We start from the raw sequence: 25,820 nt of genomic DNA, 5'->3' as shown, positions 1-25,820 counted from the left end.
TTTGAGGAAACTCCATACTGTCTTCCATAGTGGCTGCACCAGTCTGCATTCCCACCAGCAGTGCACAAGTGTTCCTTTTTCTCCACATCCTCTCCAGCACTTGTCGTTTGTTGATTTGTTGATGATAGCCAGTCTGACAGGTGTGAGATGGTACCTCATTGCTGTTTTGATTTGCATCTCTCGGATGATTAGTGACTTTGAGCATGTTTTCATATGTCTCTTGGCTTTCTGAATGTCCTCTTTTGAAAGGTGTCTATTTAGGTCCTTTGCCCATTTTTTGATTGGATTGTTTATCTTCCTTTTGTTAAGTTGTATGAGTTCCCTATAAATTTTGGAGATTAGGCCCTTATCAGATATGTCATTGGCAAATATGTTTTCCCACACAGTGGGTTTTCTCGTTGTTTTGTTGATGGTTTCTTTTGCTGTGCAGAAGCTTTTTATTTTGATGTAGTCCCATTTGTTCATTTTTTCTTTAGTTTCAAGTGCCCTAGGAGCTGTATCAGTGAAGAAATTGCTTCGGCATATGTCTGAAATTTTCTTGCCTTTGGATTCTTCTAGAATTTTTATGGTATCCTGTCGTACATTTAAGTCCTTTATCCATTTTGAGTTTATTTTTGTATATGGTGTAAGTTGGTGGTCTAGTTTCATTTTCTTGCATATATCTGTCCAATTTTCCCAACACCATTTATTGAAGAGACTATCTTGGCTTGGATCTGGAATTTGAATGCAAGTTTATTTGACTCCAAATCTTGTGCTACTCCTCCTAGGCCAGTGGTCGGCAAACTGTGGCTCGCAAGCCACATGCGGCTCTTTGGACCTTTGAGTGTGGCTCTTCCACAAAATACCACGTGTAGGCGCGCATGTACAGTGCGATTGAAACTTCGTGGCCCATGCACAGAAGTCGGTATTTTGTGGAAGAGCCACACTCAAGGGTCCAAAGAGCTGCAGGTGGCTTGCGAGCCGCAGTTTGCCAAACACTGTCCTAGGCCATGTTAAATACAATCCCTTACAGTGGTATGATATGTTAGCTTTCAGAGTGTTTTAATACACAGGATGTCATTTCCCATTACAACTATCCTGGAAAGTAGATGTGGCTCATTCATTCATTCTGTCACCAGACGTTTGCTGTGCTTACCAGTGCTGCCTAGTTCACATAGCAGGCCTCCATTCACAGGGCATACAGGCCTTGAGTTGCGCACGGGTCCTCCTGTACCAGGTACCAGGCGGAGGGCTACAAGGTAAATTGAGACAACCCTCTACATTTAAGAAGTTCACTGCCTGGTGATATTTCTCCAGCCTCATTTTAGGAGAGAGGGAACTGGACCTCTGAGTTGCTTTGCAACTGTTAAGTTCTAAGAGCAGAGCAGTAGCTCAGAGTTTAACTCCCCCTGGCCCCCCAGTGGGAGATGAAGTGATCTTTGTTCAAGCATCTTACCCAGAAGTTTTCAAAACTCTCCAGTGGGAGTAGTATTTCGTGCTGGGAAATTTATGAAGCTTCCAAGGGATTTTCAGTGGTAAACAGGGGTTCTGAGCGGCGTTGAGGTGTCACTGTATGCTGGACAAGCCCCAGTGGACCTTTTCAAAGCCAGAACGGGAATCTGGCACGAGTCCTAGTTAAAGGAAATTTCTTGGCCAAATGGGGTCGAAATCTGAACCACCCCGAGGGAGTGGAAATGAGAGAGTTGGGGAGTAGAGGACGGGGTTGCCTGGGAGGAGAGAAAAGCAGCCCAGGAGGCCAGTTCTCTGAGTTCAAAGACAAGTGGCAAAAACGAAGTAACCCAACAAAGACTCATTTTGAAAGGTTGAAAGTGAGGCAGCGTTTTAAGCTCCGAGGTCATTGTGGCAGCTGGGACTTGTGTGAGGTGGCCTTCTCTGGGTCCGGCGAGGCACCAGGCTCAGGCTACTCAGGTGACAAAGGTGTGGGTCCTGCTCTCAAGCTCTGTCCTGCTAAGGCGGCGGACAGGGTCACAGGTAATAGTGCAGTATCTCAGGGACAACGTGGAAAAGGGAGAGGTCAGTCTGGAATTTTGTTTTTATTAAATTGATTGGGGTGACACTGGTCAACATGAACATGTAGGTTTCAGGTGTGGGTTTCTGTGTTACAAGATCTGTATATTGCACCGTGTACCCACCACCCAAGTCATCTTCTCCTGTTACCATATGTTAGGATTCCCTTGCCCCCTTCTGGAGTTTAGATATGGAAGCCATCGGCACTTAGGTGGCATTAGATGCCATGGAACTGGATGAGATCACCTAGATTAGAGAGGCTAGAAGAAGACATGGGTGGACTGTGCTCTGATGCAGGCCATTTAGAGAAGGAGGAGGAGCCACTGAAATTGTAGGAAAACCAGGAGATGGGTGTCCTGGGAGCCTAACGGTAAGTATTATCAACATTCTAGGACTGCCCTAACAAATACCACAGACTGACTGACTGCTGATCTCTGGCCTTCCTGGTTTGTAGGTGCATCACCCCAATCTCTGCCTTCGTGTTCAGATGGTGTTCTCCCTGTGTGTGCATGCCTGTTTGTGTCCAACTTTTCCCTTTGTATAAGATATAGGCATACTGGATTAGGGCCCGCCCTAGTGACCTCATTTTAACTTGTGAAGACCTTATTTCCAAATAAAGGTCACATTCAAGGTACTGTAATTAGGGAATTAGGACCTCAACATCTTATAGGGGAGTAAAACTCAACCCCTGACAGAATTATTTGGCAAAATGTTCTTGGTGAGCCTCAGCCGGTTTTGCTCAGTGGATAGAGCATCAGCCTGTGGACTGAAGAGTTCCGGGTTCGATTCCGGTCAAGGGCACAGGACCAGGTGTGGGCTCGATCCCAAGTAGGGGGTAGGCAGGAGGCAGCCAATCAATGATTCTCATCATTGATGTTTCTATCTCTCTTACCTCTCCCTTCCTCTCTGAAATCAATAAAAATATATTTTAAAGAAATGTTCTTGGTGACTTTGTTAAGATCTATTTGAATGAGTGGAGGCAATGAAAGCCACATTGGAGTAGGTTAAGGAGAGTAAGTGATGAGAAAACAGAGACCAGCAGCATGGATAACTTTTTTTTTTTTTTTTTTTTTTTTTTAGCATGGATAACTCTTGAGAAATTTTGCTGTAGTGGTACAAAAACTTGGAAGGGCAAGTATCTCAAAAGAGGGAGAGTTTTTTTATTTTTAAAAGTAGGTGATGTTAACCTGTGTTACTATGAGCGCTCTAGTAGCTTGGGAGATAAAAGTATATATTAGAGGAAAGAAAGAAGGATACGGGAGGCCAGAATTCCATGAATAGACATGAAGGGATAGGACCCAGGAGGCTTCTTTGCTTGTAATAGGATTGGAGGCAGAGTGTGTGGGTCCAGATGCAGGTAGACTGGTGAATTGGGTGATGGAAAGGTGAGGTTATTTGTGTCTAATTGTATTTATTTTTCCCAATGAAGCAAGAGGTGTGATCGTAAATTGAGAGTGTGATTGCGGGCATGCTGGAAATACGAATAAAGAAACGTGAAACAGTCTCAGTGTAGGAGCAACAAAGCTGCTATGGATATGGACATGGATATCTGTAGGAGTGCCTGGCATTGATGAAATTTGTGATCACAAATATGAAGTGTGTCAGCATAGCTGAGTGCTTTTCTCGGGCACTGGTTAGCTGCAAGAGTGTAGGCTCAGAATGAGTGCATGGTTGGGTTTAATTAAGGCTGGAACTTTGCCAGAAAAGAAGGTGGGAGTAGGAGAATGGTGAGAGAATGAAGGGCCTTTGCAAGGGGGTGGTTTTAATGCTGGATCATGGCATTTACGCTCAGTAAGGAGGGAAGTGGTAATGGCAATGGTTTTGAAGTTTTGGGGGTTTGTAAGTCACTGAATAGTAATACCAGGGCAGTGAGTTAGAAAGATGGTGGTGTCCAGAGTGTGGAATGCCTGGAAAGAAGATTTTGGAGATGTTACTAACTCTGAAAAAATGAAGTCAAAAGCTATACACCCTTTACCTCAGGTGCAGCAAAATCTTTAAAAATCAACATATTAAAATAATAAATAAATACATACATAAACCTTTTTAACTGAGGTTTAAATGATCTTCTGCTAAAGTGCCAGTCAGCTTGCCAGGCCAAAGACTTCTTGTCTCACCCGGATGCACACAGCAAGGCGGCACGTTATCTCTGTGTCCAGAGCTGCCCTGCCTCTGCCTCCGGTTGATAGCAGGCTGGACGCGCCTGTTTCACACTTTATTTACCTGTCAAGACTGACAAGGCAGTTGCATATTCTTACAGCCTTTCCAATTCTTTCTGATTGCATTTTTCCCCTTTAAAAAAAGAAAATTATGTATCCAATGACTAGATGGGGATGGGGAAGACCATTCAAGAAAGTTTTAAAGAAATTATCTTCAGGATTATGTAGTGTTAGTGATAAAGTTGAGAGTGGAATGCGAGATGCTTGGTCATAAGAAAGATGCTATTATTTTAAAGCATTACGAGTCTTCTTAATCAACATTTAATCCCTTATTTTTAGTTTCTTTTTAAATTTTTTATTGATTTTTTTTTTTTGAGAGAGAGAGAAGAGGGAGAGGAAAGGAGAGAAAAAGAGAGAGGGTTAGAAAGAAAATGATTTGTTGTCCACTTACTTATGCATTCATTAATTGGTTTTTGAATGTTTGCTGACCAGGGATCAAACCGGAAACTGTGGTATATAGGGATATCGGTCACTTATTATGTGCCATTCAACATGCTAGGTCAGTAGTTCCTAAACTTTTTGGTCTTAGGACCCCTTTACACTCTAAAATAATTGGGGGCCCCAAGGAATTTTTATGTGCATTATATCTATTGATAGTTACTGTTTTAGAATTCAAAATGGAGGAATTGAAAAATATTTATTTAAAAAGAATATACCCATTCCATGCTAACATAAATAACATTATTCATGAAAATATTATTTTTCAAAACAAAAAAAGTTTAGCAAGAAGAGCAGCAGTTTTACATCCCCCCCCCCCAAATATCTTTAATATCTGACTTAATAGAAAACAGCTGGAACCTCCTATCTGCTTTTGCGTTCAATCCATTGCCAGATCATAAATCATATGTCCCTTGGAACAAGCATGTCAAACTCGTGGCCGGTGGGCCGCATGCCTCGTTTATTTGGCCCATGTTAGCCTTTGAGTTTGACATGCTTGCCCTAGAACAGGGGTCCTCAAACTACGGCCCACGGGCCACATGCAAATACAAATATTGTATTTGTTCCCGTTTTGTTTTTTTACTTCCAAATAAAATATGTGCAGTGTGCATAGGAATTTGTTCATCGTTTTTTTTAAACGATAGTCCGGCCCTCCAACAGTCTGAGGGACAGTGAACTGGCCCCCTGTTTAAAAAGTTTGAGGACCCCTGCCCTAGAAGATACATGTCCACTGCACACTCATGAGAATGAGAGTTAAAAGGAAAATAATAGCTTGGTATTATTATGAAAATATTATTGATCTTTTTTTTTTTTTTTAAATATATTTTATTGATTTTTTACAGAGAGCAAGGGAGAGAGATAGAGAGTTAGAAACATCGATGAGAGAGAAACATCGATCAGCTGCCTCCTGCACATCTCCTACTGGGGATATGCCCGCAACCCAGGTACATGCCCTTGACCGGAATCGAACCTGGGACCCTTCAGTCCGCAGGCCGACGCTCTATCCACTGAGCCAAACCGGTTTTGGCAATATTATTGATCTTGAGAACCCTTTGAAAGCATCTTAAAATGAGATCCCCAGGGGTGCCCAGACCATACTTTGGGAACCACTGTGCTAGGGTATTGGGACATAGCCTTCAAGGAGCTGAGACAAGCAGGATAGAAGAACATTGACAGGTACGCAGTATCTAGTGTAGTGAACTGCGTGCTTTAAAAGATTCTAGTATGGTTCTGACTGGGGAAGTTAGCCAGGATTTCAAGGAGCTGACATTTGAGTTGGACCTTGAAACATAAGTGGGCATAGAACGGGGGAGGGGGGTGATTCTTGGCTGAAAAAGAGCAGGGGTAAAGGCATGAAGCAAGTCCAACATTCCTCGAACATTACATGCATGAAGGGAAGTTACTGGAGAGAAGCCTGGAAAAGGGTAGTAGGAGGCATCTGTACAGAGTCTTTATTCTGTAGGCAGCGGGAACCAGTTATTAGCTGATAAATAACACATTAATTAGTGTTTGTCCCCCTACTCTATCTAGACTGGGCTCTGTAGTAAGAATTTTGTGTTCTCTCCAACCCACTGAAAGAGCAATTATTCGCTTTACTTTACAAAGGAAGAAACGGAGGCTTCTGAGTTGTTAATGTGCATATTTGGATTTCTCTTTTCTATTATTAAGCTGACCCCTAGTACTAACCCATCGTTTTGAAGTTCTGAGGATTGAAAATGAGATATTTCCAGAGATAATCTATAATAATAAAAGCATAATATGCTAATTAGACTGGATGTCCTTCTAGACATCCTTCCGTCCTTCTGGATGAAGCCGGGGCTGCGAGGGAAGCCCGGGTCCCGGGTGCCAGAGGGAAGCTGGTGCCGGCAGCCAGGGAAGGAAGGCCTTCTCTTGCACGAATTTCGTGCATCTGGCCTCTAGTGTATAATATAATAAGGGGTAATTGAGGACCTCTTAGTTTTCCAGAAAGAAGTAGCTGCTGGCGTCCCAATGAAGCATGAGGAGATGCTGGCTTCTCCTGGCTTCTAAAAGCTTTCTGTTCTCCCAAGTGATCATAACTGCTACCCTCCCTCTGTAATAGATACTTGACTTTAGGGGTGTCAATTAAAAACGTTTTGGCAGGAATAAGGAAATGAACTAAGACCAAACTCACAAAAGAATAAAATTATGACAAAATATTTTTCAGAGGACAATGTTCTCTGCTTTCTCCTTTGGCTGTTGTATCCTTAGTTCTGCGGGCTCAGGATATAAATGTGATGTGAATGCTTGCCTGCTGGGAAGCATTAAAGAGAGACACAGTTCTGAGGCTATGTTTCTTTCCTCTGTGACTTCAGTTTGCCCAGCTGAAAAGGGAAAGTCTACTAGGGACCTACTTGAGAAAAAAGAATTCACATTTTTTCGTGGGGGATGTATGTAGGTTGGATGCTGAGAAACCTTAAATCTGGATTCCAGGCAAAGCTAACGAATTATTTAGAAACACTGAAATTGAGGGGGCAGGAATGCATGCATGCGAATGATTCACTTTTCACTGGCAATTTTTCACTCGTGTTATTTACTCTAGGTCTTAACACTGTTCCTGTCTTAACACTGTTCGAGGTGTATTGATACAGCGTTGCCCAACACTTACTAAACTCAGATCTCAGGTGATGATCTGTTTAGCACTGACCCCTGATACATGCAACCCGTGTGCACACGTGTGCCTGCATTAGGCCCTTAAAAGGGCCCCGGGGAACTCACGGGTTATTGGGAAACGCTCCCTGTCGCCCGAGGGAGGAGGAGGGGCGGTCTCCTAGGAGACCGAAGAAGCGAGTGCGCACGCGCAGAGCCGGGGCCGGCTGATGCAACCTCCGGCGAGCGGCGCGTCGGGGAGAGTCAGGAAGCCGACAGGGACCGGGCCTGGCCAATCAGCTGCCGCGGGAAGAAGGCGGAAGGGCCCGCCCCCTGGGCTCTGCGAGTGACGTTCCGCGGCGAAGGGTGGGCGTCCCGGCCGCCGTACGTTCCCGCCGGGTGGCCGGGGTTGTCCCGCTCGACGCCGGCCCTGCGGCCATTTTGAGCTCGGTTAGTCCCCGCGCCCGTCTGCTGGGCCGCCCAGCCCTTGCGGGGGGACGCGCTGCGAGGGGTGGAAAGTCGTGCTGCCGCCGCGAGAGGCCTCTGTATGGTGCCTCGAGCGGACTAGGACCCTCCTTCCCGCCGGGATGGGTGTCGCCGCCCGCGCCGGCCTCTCCGGACTGCCGTCTGCTGCCCGCGGCCAAGGCCGCCGCCCTCTGTGGCTCTTCTGCTGCCCCGGGGACCTGTCTGGGACGCCGACTCCTCTACGAGGCGAGGTCGGGGCCGTGTAGGCCTCCCCGCCTCGCGTCCGATCCAGCCGCCGGGCCGCGCACCTCGCTGAGACCCTGCCGGGAGCAGAGGCCATGGAGCCGGGAGCGGACCTGCCGCCCTTCTTCCCCCGGCGCTCGCCACCCGGCGCCGCCGCCGAGCACCCCGGGGACCCCAAGCCGCTGTCCTCGCCCGGGCCCGAGGCTCGGTCCAGCTTCTGGGTGAAGCTGCTCTCCCAGCTCCTGGCGCCGCTCCCCGGCCTGCTGCAGAAGCTGCTGGTGTGGAGCCAGCTCCTCGGCGGCCTGGTTCCGGCCCGGTGGTTCGAGTTCGCCGCGGGCTACAGCGTCCTGAGAGCCCGGGAGGAGCCCGCCGCCCCCGCGGGGCCCAAATCTCTGAGTTCGCTGGGGCTGGACGCCTCGGTCGACCCCGCCGCCGCCGATCTTCTGGACCTGCTGGAGGAGGGGATGCACTGGGAGTGCTCGCCCCCCGACCCGAAAGCCCAGCGCCGGGCCTCGCACCCCGCGCCCCACGCGGCTCTGCTGGAGCAGCAGCTGTGGCGCGTGGAGCTGTTGCAGGGCGGCCTGACCGCCCGGCTGTTATCTGGCCGGGACCTTGGCCTGGCGCCCTCCGGGCCGCAGCACGTTCACCGCGTCAGCAGTTTCAGCGCCGTCTCCTATTTGCTGAGCCCCTCTTATCTGGACTGCCTTTCCCCGGTGGAGCGGAGCTGTCAGAACTTCATCGCCAGTGGCGAGCTCGTGGACTTGCAGCCGGTAACCGGCCCGGAGAGCAGCTGTCCCCCGGAGGACCGTTCTCCCCCGCGGCCGCTGAAGGCCGAGGTCGCCTGCTCCTCCTGGCAGGGATGCCCGCCTCGCTCGAGGGAAGGCCTGCCCGAGATTCACCACGTTCGCATGAAGCGGCTGGAATTCCTTCAGCCGCCTAGCAAGGGGCAGGCGTTACCCACGCCTGACCAAGATCATGGCTACCATAGCCTGGAGGAGGAACACAGCCTCCTCCGGATGGACCCGAAGCCGTGCGGAGGCGTTCTTCCTGCCGGAGCCAGTCCCGGAACCGCCCAGGAGCCCACGGGAGAAAGACAAGAGTTGACCAAAGAGGCTCCTCTTGCTGGGGAAAGGCAGGACCCAGTGGAAAGCTGTCAGTCTGGTGAGGCACCTATGGAAAGAGAGCCCGAGGAGGACCACCTAAGTGTAGCTGACTTCTCAGACATAGACGATGACCTTCCGGTGTCTGCCAGGCCGGCCTGTAGCAACCGGTTGATAGATTACATTTTGGGAGGTGCGGCCAGTGACCTGGAAGCAAGTTCTGACTCAGAAGGTGAGGATTGGGATGAGGACGCTGAGGATGACGGCTTTGACAGTGATGGCTCGCTCTCAGAATCAGACCTTGAGCAAGACTCTGAAGGGCTTCACCTTTGGAACTCTTTCCACAGTGTAGATCCTTATAATCCCCAAAACTTTACAGCAGCGATCCAGACTGCTGCCCGAACTGCTCCTGGAGACCCCTCTGACTCAGACAAGGATCTGTCCGACAAGTCTGATCTGGAGGAGAATTCTCCCCAGACTGGAAGCCTCCTTCCTGAGTCTCCTGACTGTCATTCTGGGGAGGAAGATGACTGGGAATCTAGTGCAGATGAAGCAGAGAGCCTCAAACTGTGGAACTCTTTCTGTAATTCGGATGACCCCTACAACCTTTTAAATTTTAAGGCTCCTTTTCAAACAGCAGGGAAAAGTTGGAAAGGCTGTCATGACTCAGAGAGGCCATCTGAGCCCATTGTGACCATCTCTGAGTGTCACACCTTACTTTCCTGTGAGGTGCAACTGTTAGGGAGCCGAGTCAGTGAATGTCCAGACTTGGTAAGGGGTGGGGTTCTTTCTGGAGGACACACGCATATCAAGAGAAAAAAGGTTTGTTTGTTTCTTTTAACCTGTTGGATGATATGTACAGACTGTTGTGATTTGGTTAAGTACAGCAGCATGACTTTTCTGGAGGGGCAGTAGTACAGTGCATATGCTTGACAAGTAGAATGTTGTTCCTGTCCAAGTGGGAGATGCCCGTGTGCAGATGTTAGCGGGGAAGTGCCATTTTCGTTGGCAACTGGGAGGTATATCCCTACAAGTTTCAACTTTACACTCTTTTTTAAGGAATTGAAAAGTTAAGCCGTGTGTATACATGATTTAATTTCCCGAGATTGGGAAGGCCTAGTATAGCCACAGAATTTTCAAATGTTGTTAAATGTGGTATGTCATACTAAGTGTCTTCATTCCTTTCCATTCGAACTTAGAGGAATGATGGGACCAAGGAGCAAGTCAGATTAACCTGTTTTGTTTTGTTTTTGCCATGAAAGGAAATAATTTTAGTATTAAAAATTGTGACATGTACATGACTTTAATTCTGTTTAAAAAAACACAGGAAATAGTGTTGCCTTTAAGAATGCAATATTGTCATTAGCGCTACAGGTTAATAATTATGTAAAGCAATGATGGTCACTTATTTGGTTTACCTTAAGTAGTTGTTTCCTATTCCCAGTCTAATTATAAAACTTTATGGAGCATTTTATCTTTCAGCTAAAGTTATTAATTGGAGAGAAAGCCTCTCCAAACACACAGGGTATCTTTTATTGTAGAGGAAAAGTTTCTTTGGTTACCTGTACCTTTATTTGGACAGAGAAAGGAGTGGGTGGATTAGTGACCTCACATTCTGCAGCATCTGGGAGTTTCCAGTGGAGAGTACCCTCACCCATTGGCTCTAAATGTCTAGTTTAATACTTTGAAACTATTTTGGGGGTAGAAAATATCGTCAAAATGTGATAATCTTATGTCTTACCTGTAGATGCAAAGTAAGTCATGTTAAAAAATGGAAATTTTAGTTTACACTTAGGTATTATCATAATACAGCTTTTCTCTATCTTTTTTAAAAAATATATATTTCTTTATTGATTTCAGAGAGGAAGTGAGAAGGAGAGAGAGATAGAAACATCAATGACAAGAGGGAATCATTGATCCGCTGCCTCCTGCACACCCCCCACTGGGGATTGAGCCCACAACCCAGGCATGTGCGCTTAACCGGGATGGAACCTGGGACCCTTCAGTCTGCAGACTGACACTTTATCCACTGAGCCAAGCCAGCTAGGGCTTTTCTTTATCTTTTTAAGGGGCCCCTGACTCAATGACCTACTTAGTGAATTATGCAAGAAACAGCCAGGCAATGGAATGACCACTTGCCACCTGGAGACCTGTGTTCCCTACTTCTGAGTGGTTAGGGCCAAGAGGTTTGGGAATACAGCCAAACCTGGGAAGTAACTTGACCTCTCATGGCTTTGAATAACTCATTTATCTTATGGGAATAATAATAATACCGTATGAGTTATTGCATGATTCAAACGAGATGAGTAAACAAAACTCGCAATTCATTGTCTTGCCTTTAAATGGTAGCTCTTATTGTTCAGGGATGTCAAGCCAGTTGCATGTCTCATTTTAGCCTGCTCATTGAGTAAAAATGGAATGAGTCAGGTAGGTTTGAGACTGTTGGCCGAACTAGAAGCAACATTTATCAAAGATTATGCCTAAAATATGGCTAAATTATTTGACAGCCTTTGCTTACTTGCCATTCTTCAGATATATGGGAATAATCGGTGGTGCCCAGTGCTTAAAATGAAGCTCTTACTTAGATCTAGGAGTTTAAAATGCCTAACATGGTACAGATTGTGGAGCCAGACTCACGGTTTTAATCCTATTTATACCACATAGAAGCTGTGTGAGTTGAACAAGTCAGTTAACTTCTGTTTTGTCTGCTTCCTTATCTGTATAATAGTACCCTATAGGGTTGATGTGAGGATTAAACGAGATAAAAATTGTAGAGTGCTTTGAAAAAGAGCCTTGTATATGGTAAACACTATGTAAATGTTGCTATTATTTATCTTAGTGACAGTAAGTGACACTAGAATGCAATATCTGTAAGGGTTTACATACCATATCTACTAATTGTCCTCGGGGGCATTTATTGGCCTGATGTAAAGGGAATGAAAGTAGTAGGCCACAGTGGGGTTAGCTGATGAAACTGTTGAGCATACTTTAAAAGCAAGTACCTATTTACTTTTGGGGTTTGATATCTTACAAAGAGACTTATTGGAAATTAAATAGGGATTAATGGGGACTGTGACTCATTACATGTGATCATGTGTATGACAATATGCACAATTTTATGTATATAGGGTGTCCCAAAAAATGTATACACACTTTGAATGATTATAAAGTCAGTGTTTGTTAACATACAGTTCATTTTCAAAATGTAAAAGAATCTACAGAAATGAATAATTTTTTTTGTCAATGCCTGTTTTCAAACCGATGACCATTCTGGTCCAGGCACTACTGATAACGCGAAGCAATGGAATCGCAAACATCAAGAATCATTTTGTTCGGTATTTGTGTGCCTCAATTCATCAGCTGTTGATGGTTTTGTACCGTAAGCTTTATCCTTTATGTATCCCCAAAAAATGTCTAGTGCATAAATTTTCTTTGTTCAGAGCTTAGTCTGGTTTCACCCATTATTTCAAATCAGTTGAACCTGAAAAGGAGTGAAATTAAGTGAGTTAGCAGCTTTTAAAGTGTGTATACATGTTTTTGGGACACCCTGTATATAGTGACAGCATGTTGAAGAGGAATACAAGAAGGATTTTTAACTTAGTTACAAAATCTCTTATAGTATTAGAGGTCCGTGCACTGGTGGGGTCCCTCGGCCTGGCCTGCACCCTCTCGCAATCCTGGATCCCTTGGGGGATGTCAGACTGACAGTTTTGGCCTGATCCCTGCAGGCCAGGCCTAGGGACCCCACCAGTGCATGGGTGCACCTGGCCTCTAGTATGCATGTGAGATATTTGGTTAATCTCTTCCCGTCCTCCTCCCTCCCCCCTTCCCGCTGAGGTTCATCAGTCTGTTCCATGTTTCCATGCCTTTGCGTTGAGCTTCTTCCCCCTGGTGGTCAGTGCACGTCATAGCTAACAGTCAACTGGTCGCTTAGGCGTTTATAGATACAGATAACCTTAAAGAGATGTTAATTTTGTTACACTTTGCTAATTAAGTAAATTCCTGTTTTGTACTCTGATTACAAAAGCAATATTAAGAATAACACCACATGTTCATGATTAAAAAATTGGAAAGCACTGACAAGTAACTTCTATTAAAAAGGAAGAATAGAAATAAGTAAAGATTCTGTTTAAGCTTTTGTGTTAAAATAATAGCCTTGACTTCCAGGTATATATTTCCGAAAACTTTTGTTTGAAGACATTTATCATTTTCGAAGAAGGGTTTCACAGAACTGAATATCACTAAGGATTTAATAAGTAAAGATTAATAGCATCAGGAAAATCGCAATTCCCCATCTGGATTCATTTTATTAACATCAAAAACCACAAGGGATAGGGTAGATGACAAGGTGCCTATTGGTTTGTTGTTATTTTTAATATATTTTTATTGATTTCTGTGATGAGAGAGAATAAGCTGCCCCATGCACGCCCCCTACTGGGGATTGAGCTCGCAACCTGGACATGTGCCCTTGATCAGAATCGAACCTGGGACTCTTTAGTCCACAGGCCTACGCTCTATCTACTGAGCCAAACCAGCTAGGGCTGCCCATTGTTTTTTACTCAGATGCCATCTAGTCAGAACCCTTTTTTTTTTTCACTTCCTTTTATAGTTGAGACCAAATATTCTTGTAAGATATTTGATATTCTTAAAGAGTTAGTAGCATAAAAGGTTAACTACCTCATTGATGATTATAAGATCCTAGAGAGTGATTAAAGTTAGTTTTTGTCTTCATAGGTAACCTTCCTTGAAGAAGTTACTGAGTATTATATAAGTGGTGATGAGGATCGCAAAGGACCATGGGAAGAATTTGCACGGGATGGATGCAGGTTCCAGAAACGAATTCAAGAAACAGAAGACGCTATTGGATATTGCTTGACATTTGAGCACAGAGAAAGAATGTTTCAGAGACTCCAGGAAGCATGCTTCAAGGGACTTGATGCTTTCTAGCCAAGTTCAGATGACGTAATAGCCTCCAGCCCTAGCATACACTAAATAACTCTTACTTCAGAGGTTTCTTTCAAGACAAAAATTGGCAGCTGTCCTTGGACCATTTTTTTTTAGAGGATATGTAACTTGGATCCAGCAACCTTGTTTAATATTGTTTTGCAACATATCCCACTCAGAAATGTCCAGGTTGGAAGCCAAGCCCTGATAATGAAGGATGAGATGTGTAATTTCTAATCTTACCTTGTTTCTTTAGTCAGATGTGTTTTTGGATTGTGTGTGCTTCTTGAGGTGAAAAAGGAACCTCTTAAGGTGTAACTCTGCACTTTCAAAACTTACTTTCTTGGGAAACAATGTAGGGTTCACAGCCCATTTTATATTTTAATTTAAATTACGTGTACCTGTCTGAAAACTGGGCTCTTTTTACTTTTTTCCTCCAACATTCTTTTTTCCCCCAGTTTATCTTTATTGTTAAAAGTGCTACAATTGTCCTTTTTTCCCCCCCACTGACCACCCCCCTTCACCCCACACCCGCCCCAGTTTATTTTATTTTTTCTCCATTGATTTCAGAAAGAGGAAGGGGGTGGGGGGAGCGAGAGCGAAACATAGATAAATTGCCTCCCATACTCGCCCCAACCTGGATTAGGGATGTGCCCTGACTGGGAATCGAACCCAACACCTTTTGGGATGACACTCCAACCAACTGAGCCACACCGGCCAGGGCTTTTCCCTCCAACATTCTGAAATTAATGGGCTTTTATGTTTTCTCTGTATTATCTTATTTCAGTGACTTGGCCTTTCCACCTTAAGGCTAAGAAAATAATCTTGTGTATGCTACCAATTTAAGGTACATTATTTTGTGTCACTTTTTTTTTCTTTGTAAGAAAATGGGTAGGCTTTCATTTCTAGGTTAATTATTACTAAGATATTTCCAAGGATTGCCACAAAATCAACATGTGTGTACTCTGTTACTTTAGGAAAGCTACATCTTTCTGCCAAATTTTAATATCTAATATATTTAATTTCCGTGCAAAATGTTTTGGAGAGGGTCCTGTATATGTTATTGTAGTTTCTAGGTAAATGGTTCTTTGTATCTTTTAACAGATGGAAATTGTTGTAAAAGAGATCAGAAAGTAATAATTACATCATAGGTATTTATATTTTTTAAAATTAAAAGCTTAGAATTCTCCTAGGAAGAATATAAGAGACATCAGAGCAATATGGTTTTGTTGTATATGCTCTCAACAGAAAGCAGTGTTATTATTGTCAGGCCTCGGCACTGTGTCACTTTTAAAATCTGTCAGGGTGACACTGTAAACTTGGGAATGGGCAGTTTGGAATTTTCCAGTTTGAAATGTAAAATAGAGACTTCAGTCAGTATCCAAGTTTATTGTGTTTTGTTTTAATAAGGAGAGAAGGAATAATGAGAGAAGCAGGGGCTATACGTTCAGGAAAGGAAAGGACCATAGATTTAACAACCAGGAAGTCTTAATATCTCTAGCCCAAAATTTGCTTTTGAATCCAAGTTTTTGCAGTGACTGGTTGTGCTTGGTTCATTTAGGTAGCTCCACCTGGTGTGCACCTGTTAGGTTGAGGGAGTGCTAACCAACTCCTTAACGGTCAATTGTTACTCCACGAGCCTCTTGTCATGGAAAACGTGAGTAGAATAGATGACCTCTTAATTTTGAACTAGTTTCATTGTAGGGATGATGTTTCATTAGAAGTGCTTGCAGGGTTACTACCTCAGTTAATAATCTACTTGGTCATTTTATTTCTATCTGGTTTGCTCCAAGAACTGCCTCTAGCGTTCATATATATATATATATATATATATATATATTTTTTTTTTTTTTTTTTTTTTTCACATAAACACATGGAGAGTGCAGCAGCATATGGTCAGATTCTTGTCAAGGTGTTTTGTGCTCCCCCGCGTTAGGTAGTCATAGAGAATGTGAAGCACCATGAAAGTAGGTTGGTTCCAGGCACCAGCTGTGTCAGGTGGAAAGAAGGCATTATTTGCCCTGAAAAAAGCTTGTTGAAAATGCATATGCATTCTTTAAAACTGGAGTGAAGTATGCTACCTTATGTCAGAGATTTAGGTTGTGTTTTGTGCTTCTGAAGTCTAGCAGCTCTGCCGATACGGAAAGCAGGCTATTTTACATTAACTGGATTGCGGGAGATTGTTCACTTGGAATTCCAACTTCAACCTCACTACCAAATGAGTAACAGCGTGGTTAACAATTCTCCCTTTTACTTCCCTCCTTTAAAAGAAGTGATCAGAGGGTGGTGGAGAAGGACAGAAGGGATCACGTTTAAGTTGGATTGAAGGAGAAAAAATTCTTGTAATTCTGTTGTAAGTTGTCATTCTTCAAAGTTTGTTGAATTTAAACAGACCAGTATACAAATCTTAAAAATCTTGAATATTCTAATTGAACATTTGCTTAATTCAAGTCTATTCAATGGTTTATGTATCAATGTAACATGTGAAAGGCTTCGTACAGACAGGTAAAATTTCCCTTTTTGAGTAATAACAGCACCTCTTCATCATTAACTTGAAATCAAAGCTATCAGATTTTATTTTTTTATAATTTAAGGAAGGTGAATTTAGGGGGCTAGAAGATGTCTGAATTGGCTTCTACTGATCCAATGAGTAAAATGTAACCATTTTGTTGGGATTTTATAGTAAAATTCTATTTGTGTATATAATTTAATCTGTACATTGTAATAAATACATTTGCAATTATTAAATTTTATGTGATATTTTGGTTCAACTTTATATTTTATGTTTCATAGTACCTTACATTGGCTTTGGAATTACTGAAAAGGATTTTCAGGTTTAAATTGGGTATTTTTGTAGAAGCTTAGAGGGGCTGGACAAATTTCTGTGGTTTAAAATGGCTGTGATATGTAAAATGCACCTCAGTTCATTGAAGGACAGGAATGATAATGGGGTAAATATACTAGTAACTGGAAACCACGTTTTAGTAGTAGAAAGAATTTGGTTCTTTGAGTATGAAAGGCCCCACTTAGAGACTGGGGATTAGAATCCAAAATTGGCTCCAACCATCTGCTTCTGTGCAAAGAAAACAGTAAAAAGAAGCAGTAAAATTCATGTGCTGGGCTTAGCACAGTGTTTCTCCTAAGTAGCAGGGAAATTTGTTTTTCTATTTTGTGCATTATTGATAACCATGGTTTTGTAAATCATGATATTCTCCCCTGTATGATATTGGATGAGATAGTAACATCAGAAAAACAAAACAAAATGTTCTACTCTGAAAAAAAGATAAACATTTGGGTTACAGCAAGCCCCTTAATGGGTTAAGGCATATGGATCTTAGTTAATGAAGAAAATTATTAAAGGTATATTTCTGAACTGGAAGGAAAGAAACTAACATTTAGTTGCAGATAATTAGTACTTAGCACCAATTGAATTGCTAGTTCTTTTTATTACTGTCTTGGGGATTTAAGCATTTTTGTCTCTTTCCAGGGAAATATATGAAAATGGCCATATTCACATCAAACCAGATGTATTGCTATGACTATCCTGATATCCTATAGAAATTGTGCTGTGGGTTTTTCTACTTTAACAGAAGATTTAATTGTTGACCCAAGAAATTTCGATAGTTACACATAGAATTTAGTGGTCTCATTTAGAGACTTCTTTGGGTCCTCTATGTACCTTTTAAAAATAATGGAAATACTTAATTTTTTCTCAAAGAAATTGTATCATTTATGAAAGTACCTAATATAGAGATAATATAAAGGCATTCTTTTTTTTTAATGTTTTTATTGATTTCAGAGAGGAAGGGAGAGGGAGAGAGGGATAGAAACATCAATGATGGGAGAGAATCATTGATCGGCTGCCTCCTGCACGCCTCCTACTGGGGATCGAGCCTGCAACCCGGGCATGTATCCTTGATTGGAATTGAACCTGGGACCCATCAGTCCACAGGCCAACACTATCCACTGGGACAAACCAGCTGGGGCTATAAAGGCATTCTTGGTACTGTCTAAAAGTAAGTATGCTGCCCCCAGGGTACCTTTTAAGGTGAGAGTTAATTTCTTTTTTTTTTTATAAATATATTTTTATTGATTTCAGAGAGGAAGGGAGAGGAAAAGAGAGAAATATCAATGATGCGAGAGAATCACTGATCGGCTGCCTCCTACATGCCCCCTATGAGGATCGAGCCCACAACCCAAGCATGTGCTCTTGATCGGGATGGAACCTGGGACCCTCCAGTCCACAGGCTGATGCTCTATTTACTGAGCCAAACTGGCTAATGCCTTAATTTCTTTTTATGTGTGTAAAGAGGTAATACATATATATTGATTTCAGAGAGGGAGAGATAGAAACATCAGTGATTCATTGATCAACTGCCTTCTGCACGCCCCCTACTGGGGATCAAGCCTGCAACCTGGGCATATGCCCTGACCAGGAATCAAACCTTGACCTCTTAGTTCATAGGTTGACACCCAACCACTGAGCCATGCAGGCCAAGCTGATATTTCTTCACTTAACTGCTTAAGACACAAATGTCAGCTGTTTGGAATTCTTCTACATCCGAAATTAGGATTCTTATGGACTTGGTTGAATGCTCTGTAATCAATACAAAACAGCTTTTTTCTCCTTGGATTTGCTCCAGCAAAACTACGTGTGTGGGGGTCAGTTATGACTTCAAAATGCAGAGGCAGCATGATATCAAAATCTATAACAATCGGTGTAATAAATAGGATAAATAGATCTCTTAATCCTGCTTACTTTGAGGATTTATCAAGCAAGCTTTCAGTTAATACGTTTTAGTGACAGGTTAAACATAGGGAATTTAAAGAGAAATCATATGTGGAAAGAGAACACAGGGTGGGGTACGTATTGTTACATCAGTGTTTTACCATTGGCAGACTTCCTCACCTCAGCAGGGAAGGAGGGGAAGCAGTTTATGGAAGGTGGGTGGCTGAACCCATTGGGAGGGTACCCTAGAGATACAATGAGAACAGAAGGTCTAGAAAACTGAACTATAAGGGAAGAGGTTTTGGAACTGCTTTCCAGGTTTTGTTCTTTTATTCTTCCCTTGAAATCAGTACTATCCTTTTAAAACATACATATATTTGTTTTATTGATTTCAGGGAGGAAAGAAGAGAGAGAAATATCAATGAGAGAGAATCATTGATCAGCTGCCTCCTTCAAGCCCCACACTGGGGATTAAGCCCACAACCTGGGCATGTGCCCAGATCAGGAATGGAACCATGATCTCTGGGTTCATAGGTCAACCCTCAACCACTGAGCCATGCCAGCTGGGCTGTACTATCCTTTTCTTAGTTTCCTCCTGCCTTTGCTGATTTTTTTTGTCACTACTGTTGTATAGAGACTCACCTAGGAGAGGATGAGGACCTTCATAAGAGAAGCACAGCACAATTGCCACGGTGTGTGTTCATTAGAGAGACTCTCCATCAAGAAGAAAGGACCTTGGAGCTCTCTCCAGAGCTTAATTGCACACTCCCCGACCAGAGCGTCAGGTTAATATATACGCTGAGACTGGAGCAGCTTTCAGAAATATTCCAGAGATGTTCAGGGTCAAAGTAAGGATTATGCGTCTTTGAGTTAAGCCTGCTTTTTTTTTTTCTTTCTTTTAAATCCTCACCTGAGGACATGCTTCTTGATTTTAAAGAGAAGAGAAGAGAGAGAGAGAGAGAGAGAGAGAGAGAGAGAGAGAGAGAGATAGGTTGGTTGGTTGCCTTCCCGTACATGCCCTCATTAGGGATCGAATCCACAACCTATGTATGTGCCTTGACTGGAATCAAACTCAATCTTTCAGTGTACGGGGGCAACACCTCCAGGGCGAGCTTGCTTTTTTATTTTTTTTTAAATATATTTTTATTGATTTTTTTACAGAGAGGAAGGGAGAGGTATAGAGAGTTAGAAACATCAATGAGAGAGAAACTTTGATCAGCTGCCTCCTGCACACCCCCTACTGGGGATGTGCCCACAACCAAGGTACATGCCGTTGACCAGAATCGAACCTGGGACCTTTTAGTCCACAGGCCGACGCTCTGTCCACTGAGCCAAACCAGTTAGGGCAAGCCTGCTTTTTTAATAAAGTTCATACATTGGCTCTGAAAGCAAAAACCAGAGAGGGGTCCCAAAAAAGTTGAAAAAGGCTCATCTGGATTTATGTTCTGGAATGGTTGTTTTTAAAAGAAATTTCATCATGAGAAGACTGGTTCCTCTTTGGATCTCAGATATCTCCTCCAGGAGACATCTCACCACCCCAACCCCTCTTTTCCCTTTTATTTTACCTTTTAAAATTATGGTCACTCTGCCCTCATTTTATTAACATTTTTACTTGTTTCTTGTCTGCCGCTACCCTCAATAGTCTGTAAACTCCCTGAGAGCAGGGACCTTGTATGTCTTATCTGCTCTGAGCCCAGAACCTGCTTGGCACATGATAGTCAGTAGATACTTGTAGAATGAGTCACCAACTTTTTAAGCCACCTTTCATCTAGCCTTTACTGAGGTTTCACCAACACAATTATGTCTGATTAAAAACAACTGTTCCACAATCATAGATGATGTAGAATCACAGATCTGAAAGGTCCTTAGAGAGAAGCAGTAATAAGCTCTAACTTTGTAGCATGTAATTACAAATTTCATTTTGGCTAGGGATACCACATCAATTAATTTGAATGTCATTAATAAGGTGCATGTTAATTTATGGATTTAATATGTGATCAAATCAGCTGAGACACTTCTTTTCTGGAATTAATATTCTGTATTGGAGTACAAGAGTATTCTTCCCACTGCCCCAGAGGGAAGATGGGCGTTAGGTTGCTAGAGATGCTCTGTTGATTCCACTAGATGGTGTTACCATCTTGGAATGGCTGATGGATCCCCGTCATCACTAACCTAATGGCAGTTGCTAGGGTGGAAGTCATCTCTCGGTATAAACAAGCTGTACAACTTCCCAGCTTGTGGTAGCCAACAGAACTGGGGGCTGTTCCTTATGGGAGAACCAAGATTTGTATTTGTATTTGAACTCAAACAAATGAATAAAATGAACATAATGATGATTTAGGAGACTGGAGGTCAGAGGTAGGGATATTTGCTGGGTTTTGTGTATTGAATTTTCCCAGTTGGGGCTTTGTTTTTACGGAATGTTCAGCATCCAGCTTCCTATGGCATCCCTGGGCATCAAGGGTAGTTCTCAATGAGAGGGGAGACGGTGCCGCATTGCTCAGGGCACGGAGCGTCACTGTTACCTGGTGACAGTGTGGCTGGCCTGCAGGAGGAAAAGCGCCTGGAGAACTGCTGGCCTGGGGCTCATGCTGGTGTGGCCTGTTGCCCTCTTAGAACTAGTAGCCAAGGACAGGTGGATACCAGGGCTGCTCTTCGCTAGGTTGGTATTGGCTCCAACGGCTGCCCTGGGTCCATTTCAGAACGGAAGGTCACTGTGCATTTGCATACAATTTTCCTGTGCCTGCAGTGACAGGACCTTTCAACTGCATTATTGTGTACTTTACTTTTTAAAAAAATATATTTTATTGATTTTTTTACAGAGAGGAAGGGAGAGGGATAGAGAGTTAGAAACATCGATGAGAGAGAAACATCGATCAACTGCCTCCCCCATACTCCCTACTGGGGATGTACCCACAACCAAGGTACATGCCCTTGACCAGAATTGAACCTGGGGCCCTTGAGTCCGCAGGCCGATGCTCTATCCACTGAGCCAAACCGGTTAGGGCCCTTTCTTTTTTTTAAATCCTCATCTGAGGGCATTGAGGGGGGGGGGCGGGGGGGAGAGAGAGAGAGAGAGAGAGAAAGAGACAGAGAACCAACCAGTTGCCTCGGTCCCACAACCCAGGTTGTGCCCTGACCAGGAACTGAACTGGCAACCTTGTGGTGCACGGGTAATAATCAATGAAGCCACTCTGGCCAGGCAGTACTTTTCCTTTCTTTTATTTCAGCTTGATTTTTAAAAATTATATTTTTATTGATTTTGGAGAGGAAGGGAGAGGGAGAGAGAGAGAGAAACATTAATGATGAGAGAATCATTGATCAGCTGCCTCCTGCACGCCTCTACTAGGGATCAAGCTTGCAACCCAGGCATGTGCCCTGACCTAGAATCAAACCCAGAAACCTTTAGTCCGCAGGCCAGTACTCTATCCACTGAGCCAAATGGGCTAGGGCTATTTCAGCTTGATTTGACTGGGTAGGAGGGTAAGACTTTTCTTTCTTTCTTTTTTTTTTTTACCTTCAGGAATTTACAGAGGAGGTTTTTTTTTATTTTTTTTTATTCTTACTACTGATTGTCATATTTTCTAGACATTCACCTTTGAACAGATTCCCTTCCCCAGGACAACCTGCCTAAACTCACAGCTTTCTTGGCCTAAGAGGTGGCCATTTCTTAGAGGAATATTCCACCACAGAAGAGAAGTCCTGCTGGGAAGTCGAAGTGTTGAATCAGGTGCATGTTCTTGGCAATTAACTTCCCAGGTTGTTTCACGTGGATGACAAGTTACATTAGACCAGTGTCCCTTCTTATCCACCCCGCACCCTCCCCCCTGCCCCGTGGGCATAGACTCCCCTGGGCCTGTTGGAAATATTTACCTTCCTTGATCTCGTTCACCTTCCCTCTAAAGCAGTGGTTCTGAACCTTCCTTGATCTCCTTCACCTTCCCTCTAAAGCAGTGGTTCTGAACCTTCCTAATGCTGCGACCCTTTAATACAGTTCCTCATGTTGTGGTGACCCCCAATTTCATTGTTGCAAATTGAACATAATGAAAGCATAGTGATTAATCACAAAAACAATATGTAATTATATATGTGTTTTCCGATGGTCTTAGGCGACCCCTGTGAAAGGGTCGTTCGACTCCCAAAGGGGTCGGGACCCACAGGTTGAGAACCGCTGCTCTCAAGGCTTCCCTGATATTGACTCCATCTCTGTCTTCATAGTTCATGATCTTGTTTTCAATATTAACCTTTTTATCACACTTCCTTTTTTCCCTGTAGATCGCAGCTCATCTTTGGTGGGAGGGTTCCCAGCACAGGGACCAGAATGTCTTAGGTGCATAGTACACTTTAACTCAAGTGACAGTTTTCACAGCTTCCTCCTAATGGATAGGCTCCCCCCCCACCCCACCCCCACACACACAACAATTAAGTAGTTGATTAATTTGTGTTTCACATAAGCAATCAAATGTGTGAAAAGGCCTATATTCAATGTATATGTTATGTTTATTTGTAGTACTTGAGATATATTTGAGAAGCTATTATTACTAGGGATGACTTTAAACCTAAGGTTTTAAATCAGTTTATGTTACGTCTTCATTACTGATCTTTCAAGTGAGAGCATGAGAGTAGGGGAGTTGACCAATGTTATGCAAAGCACTTCTTCATTAGGCAGGGTTGCACTCATCCAGTTTTCCTAGGTAGTTAGGAACATTTAAAAAAAATTTCTTTTTATATTTTATTGATTTTTTACAGAGAGGAAAGGAGAGGGAAAGAGAGTTAGAAACATCAATGAGAGAGAAATATCGATCAGCTGCCTCTTGCACACACCCTACTGGGGATGTGCCCACAACCAAGGTACATGCCCTTGACCAGAATCAAACCTGGGACCCTTCAGTCCGCAGGCCGACGCTCTATCCACTGAGCCAAACTGGTTAGGGCTAGGAACATTTTTTATCAGCTTAGTGAGGTATAATTTACATACAGTACAATTCATCAATGACAAACATGTAACTACTGCCACAATCAAAATAAGCATTTGCATCACCCCAAAAAGTTTCCTCATGCTCTTCTGTATTCAACCAATCTCCAGTTTTTGGCAGCCATTTTTATCACTATTTTACCTTTTCCAGAATTTCATAAAAATGGTATTCAACATATCATTGTGCCTGGCTGCAATGCTTTTGAAATTCATCTCCGTTGTTGAGTTTATCAATAGTCCATTCCTTTTTATTGCTGAATAGTGTTCCACTGCAATTTATTCATTCACTAGTTGATGAACAGTTGGTTTGTTTACAACAGTTTGTGGTTATTATGAATAAAGCTGCTGTGAACATTTGCATACAAGTATTTCTGTGGACATACATTTTCATTCCTTTTGGATACATTTAGGAGTGAGATTATTGGATCATATGGTAAGTATATGTTTAATTTTATAAGAAAACTCCCACTTGGCAGCAACGTATGAGAGGCTCTGTTGTTCCATATGCTTACCAGCACTTGATTTTGTAAGTCTTTTTAAGTTTAGCTAGTCTTGTGAATTTGTAGTGACATCTTAATTTGGTGTAAATTTATATTTCCTTGATGTTTAATGATATGAAACATCTCTTTATATGGTTATTTGCAATGGCAAATATCTTCTTTGGTGTAGTATGCGTTTAGATCTATTGTCTGTTTTTTTAAACCAAGTTGTTTGTTTGTGTATATGTGTATGGTTTTTAATATATTCTAGATATAGGTCCCTTATCATATAAATGCTTTGTAAATATTTTCTCTAATCTGTGGCTTGTTCTTTCATTTTCACAATAGTGTTATTTGAAGAGCAAAATTTTAAAAAAATTTAGGAGTTCAATTTTTCAAAATTTTTCTTTCATGGTCTATGATTTTTCTATCCTATCACAGAAATCTATCCCTAATGCAAGGTCACAAATATTTTTGCTATTTTCTTCTGGGAGAATTATAGTTTTAACTCTGACATTTAAGTCCATGATCCATTTTGAGTTAATGTTTGTACATGGTATAAAGTAAGGGTTGAGATTCATGGTTTTGCATATAGATATTCACTTGATGAAAAGAATATATTTTCTCCATTGAATAACCTTAACACCTTTATTAAAAATCAATTGACCAGTATATTGAAGTCTATTTCTGGATCTTCTATTTCATCGATCTGCATCTTTGTCCTTACATAAACACCACACTTGATTAATGTATCTTTATAAATGTCTTGAAATTACTCCCCCCCCCAAAAAAAAAATTGTTTTGACTATTCTAGGTCCTTTGCATTTATAGTTGGATTTTAAAGCTAGCTGATTCATACCACACACACAAAAAAGTTGCTGAGCTATTGAATGAGATTACATTGTCTTTACAGATGGATTTAGGATGAGTTGACATCTTAACAATATTGAGTATTCTGATTCGTAAACCTAGTATATGCCTCATTTTTTAGGGACTTTTAAAATTTCCTTCAGCAATATTTGTAGTTTTCAATATTCTGATTTTGTTACCTTTATCCCTAAATGTTTCCTATTTTTAAAATGCTATTGTAAATTGGATTGTTTTCAATTCAATTTCTAACTATTTTTGTATATTGATCTTATATCCTGTGACCTTGGGATTTTTTACACAGATGATCACATTTTAGAACAAAAATAGCTTTGCCCCTTTCTTCCCAACCTGTATGCCTTTTATTATTTTTTAAGGGTATTTAGTACATTGTTGAATGGAAGTGGTGAGAGCAGACATCCTTGTCTTGTCAATGGGATTGGTGCTATCTTCTCTTTCATTCCTGATGTTGGTAATTTATGTTTTCTCTCTTTTTTTCCTTATCATTCTGGCTAACGGTTTATCAATTCCATTGATCTTTTTGGAGAACCAGCTTTTGGTTTCACTGGTTTTCCTCTTTTTTTTTTTTTTTTGCTTTGTTTTGCTGAGTTTTGTGTTCTAGTCCATTGGTTTCTAGACCATCCCCTTCCTTCTATAGTCTTTGCATTTAATTTGATTTCCTTTTTCTAATTTCTTAAGGTGAAGCTTAGACCACTGTTTTAAAGCCCCTTTCTCTTCTGATATAAGTGC

The 25,820-nt window shown here is 42.4% G+C and overlaps 1 protein-coding gene across 1 annotated transcript; it reads left to right on the top strand.

Moving 5' to 3' along the window:
- The first annotated feature begins 7,482 nt into the window (after positions 1 to 7,482).
- Positions 7,483 to 14,857, top strand: PPP1R15B (protein phosphatase 1 regulatory subunit 15B). The gene is made up of 2 exons (XM_059674175.1): positions 7,483 to 9,898; positions 13,811 to 14,857. The coding sequence occupies exons 1-2, from the start codon at positions 8,072 to 8,074 to the stop codon at positions 14,021 to 14,023; spliced, it is 2,040 nt and encodes a 679-aa protein (XP_059530158.1). The 5' UTR covers positions 7,483 to 8,071; the 3' UTR covers positions 14,024 to 14,857.
- Positions 14,858 to 25,820: the final 10,963 nt, after the last annotated feature.

This window comes from Myotis daubentonii, chromosome 18 (assembly GCF_963259705.1).
Source record: "Myotis daubentonii chromosome 18, mMyoDau2.1, whole genome shotgun sequence".
NCBI classification, from domain to species: Eukaryota; Metazoa; Chordata; class Mammalia; order Chiroptera; family Vespertilionidae; genus Myotis; species Myotis daubentonii.
This window is presented reverse-complemented; position numbering and strand designations above follow the sequence as displayed.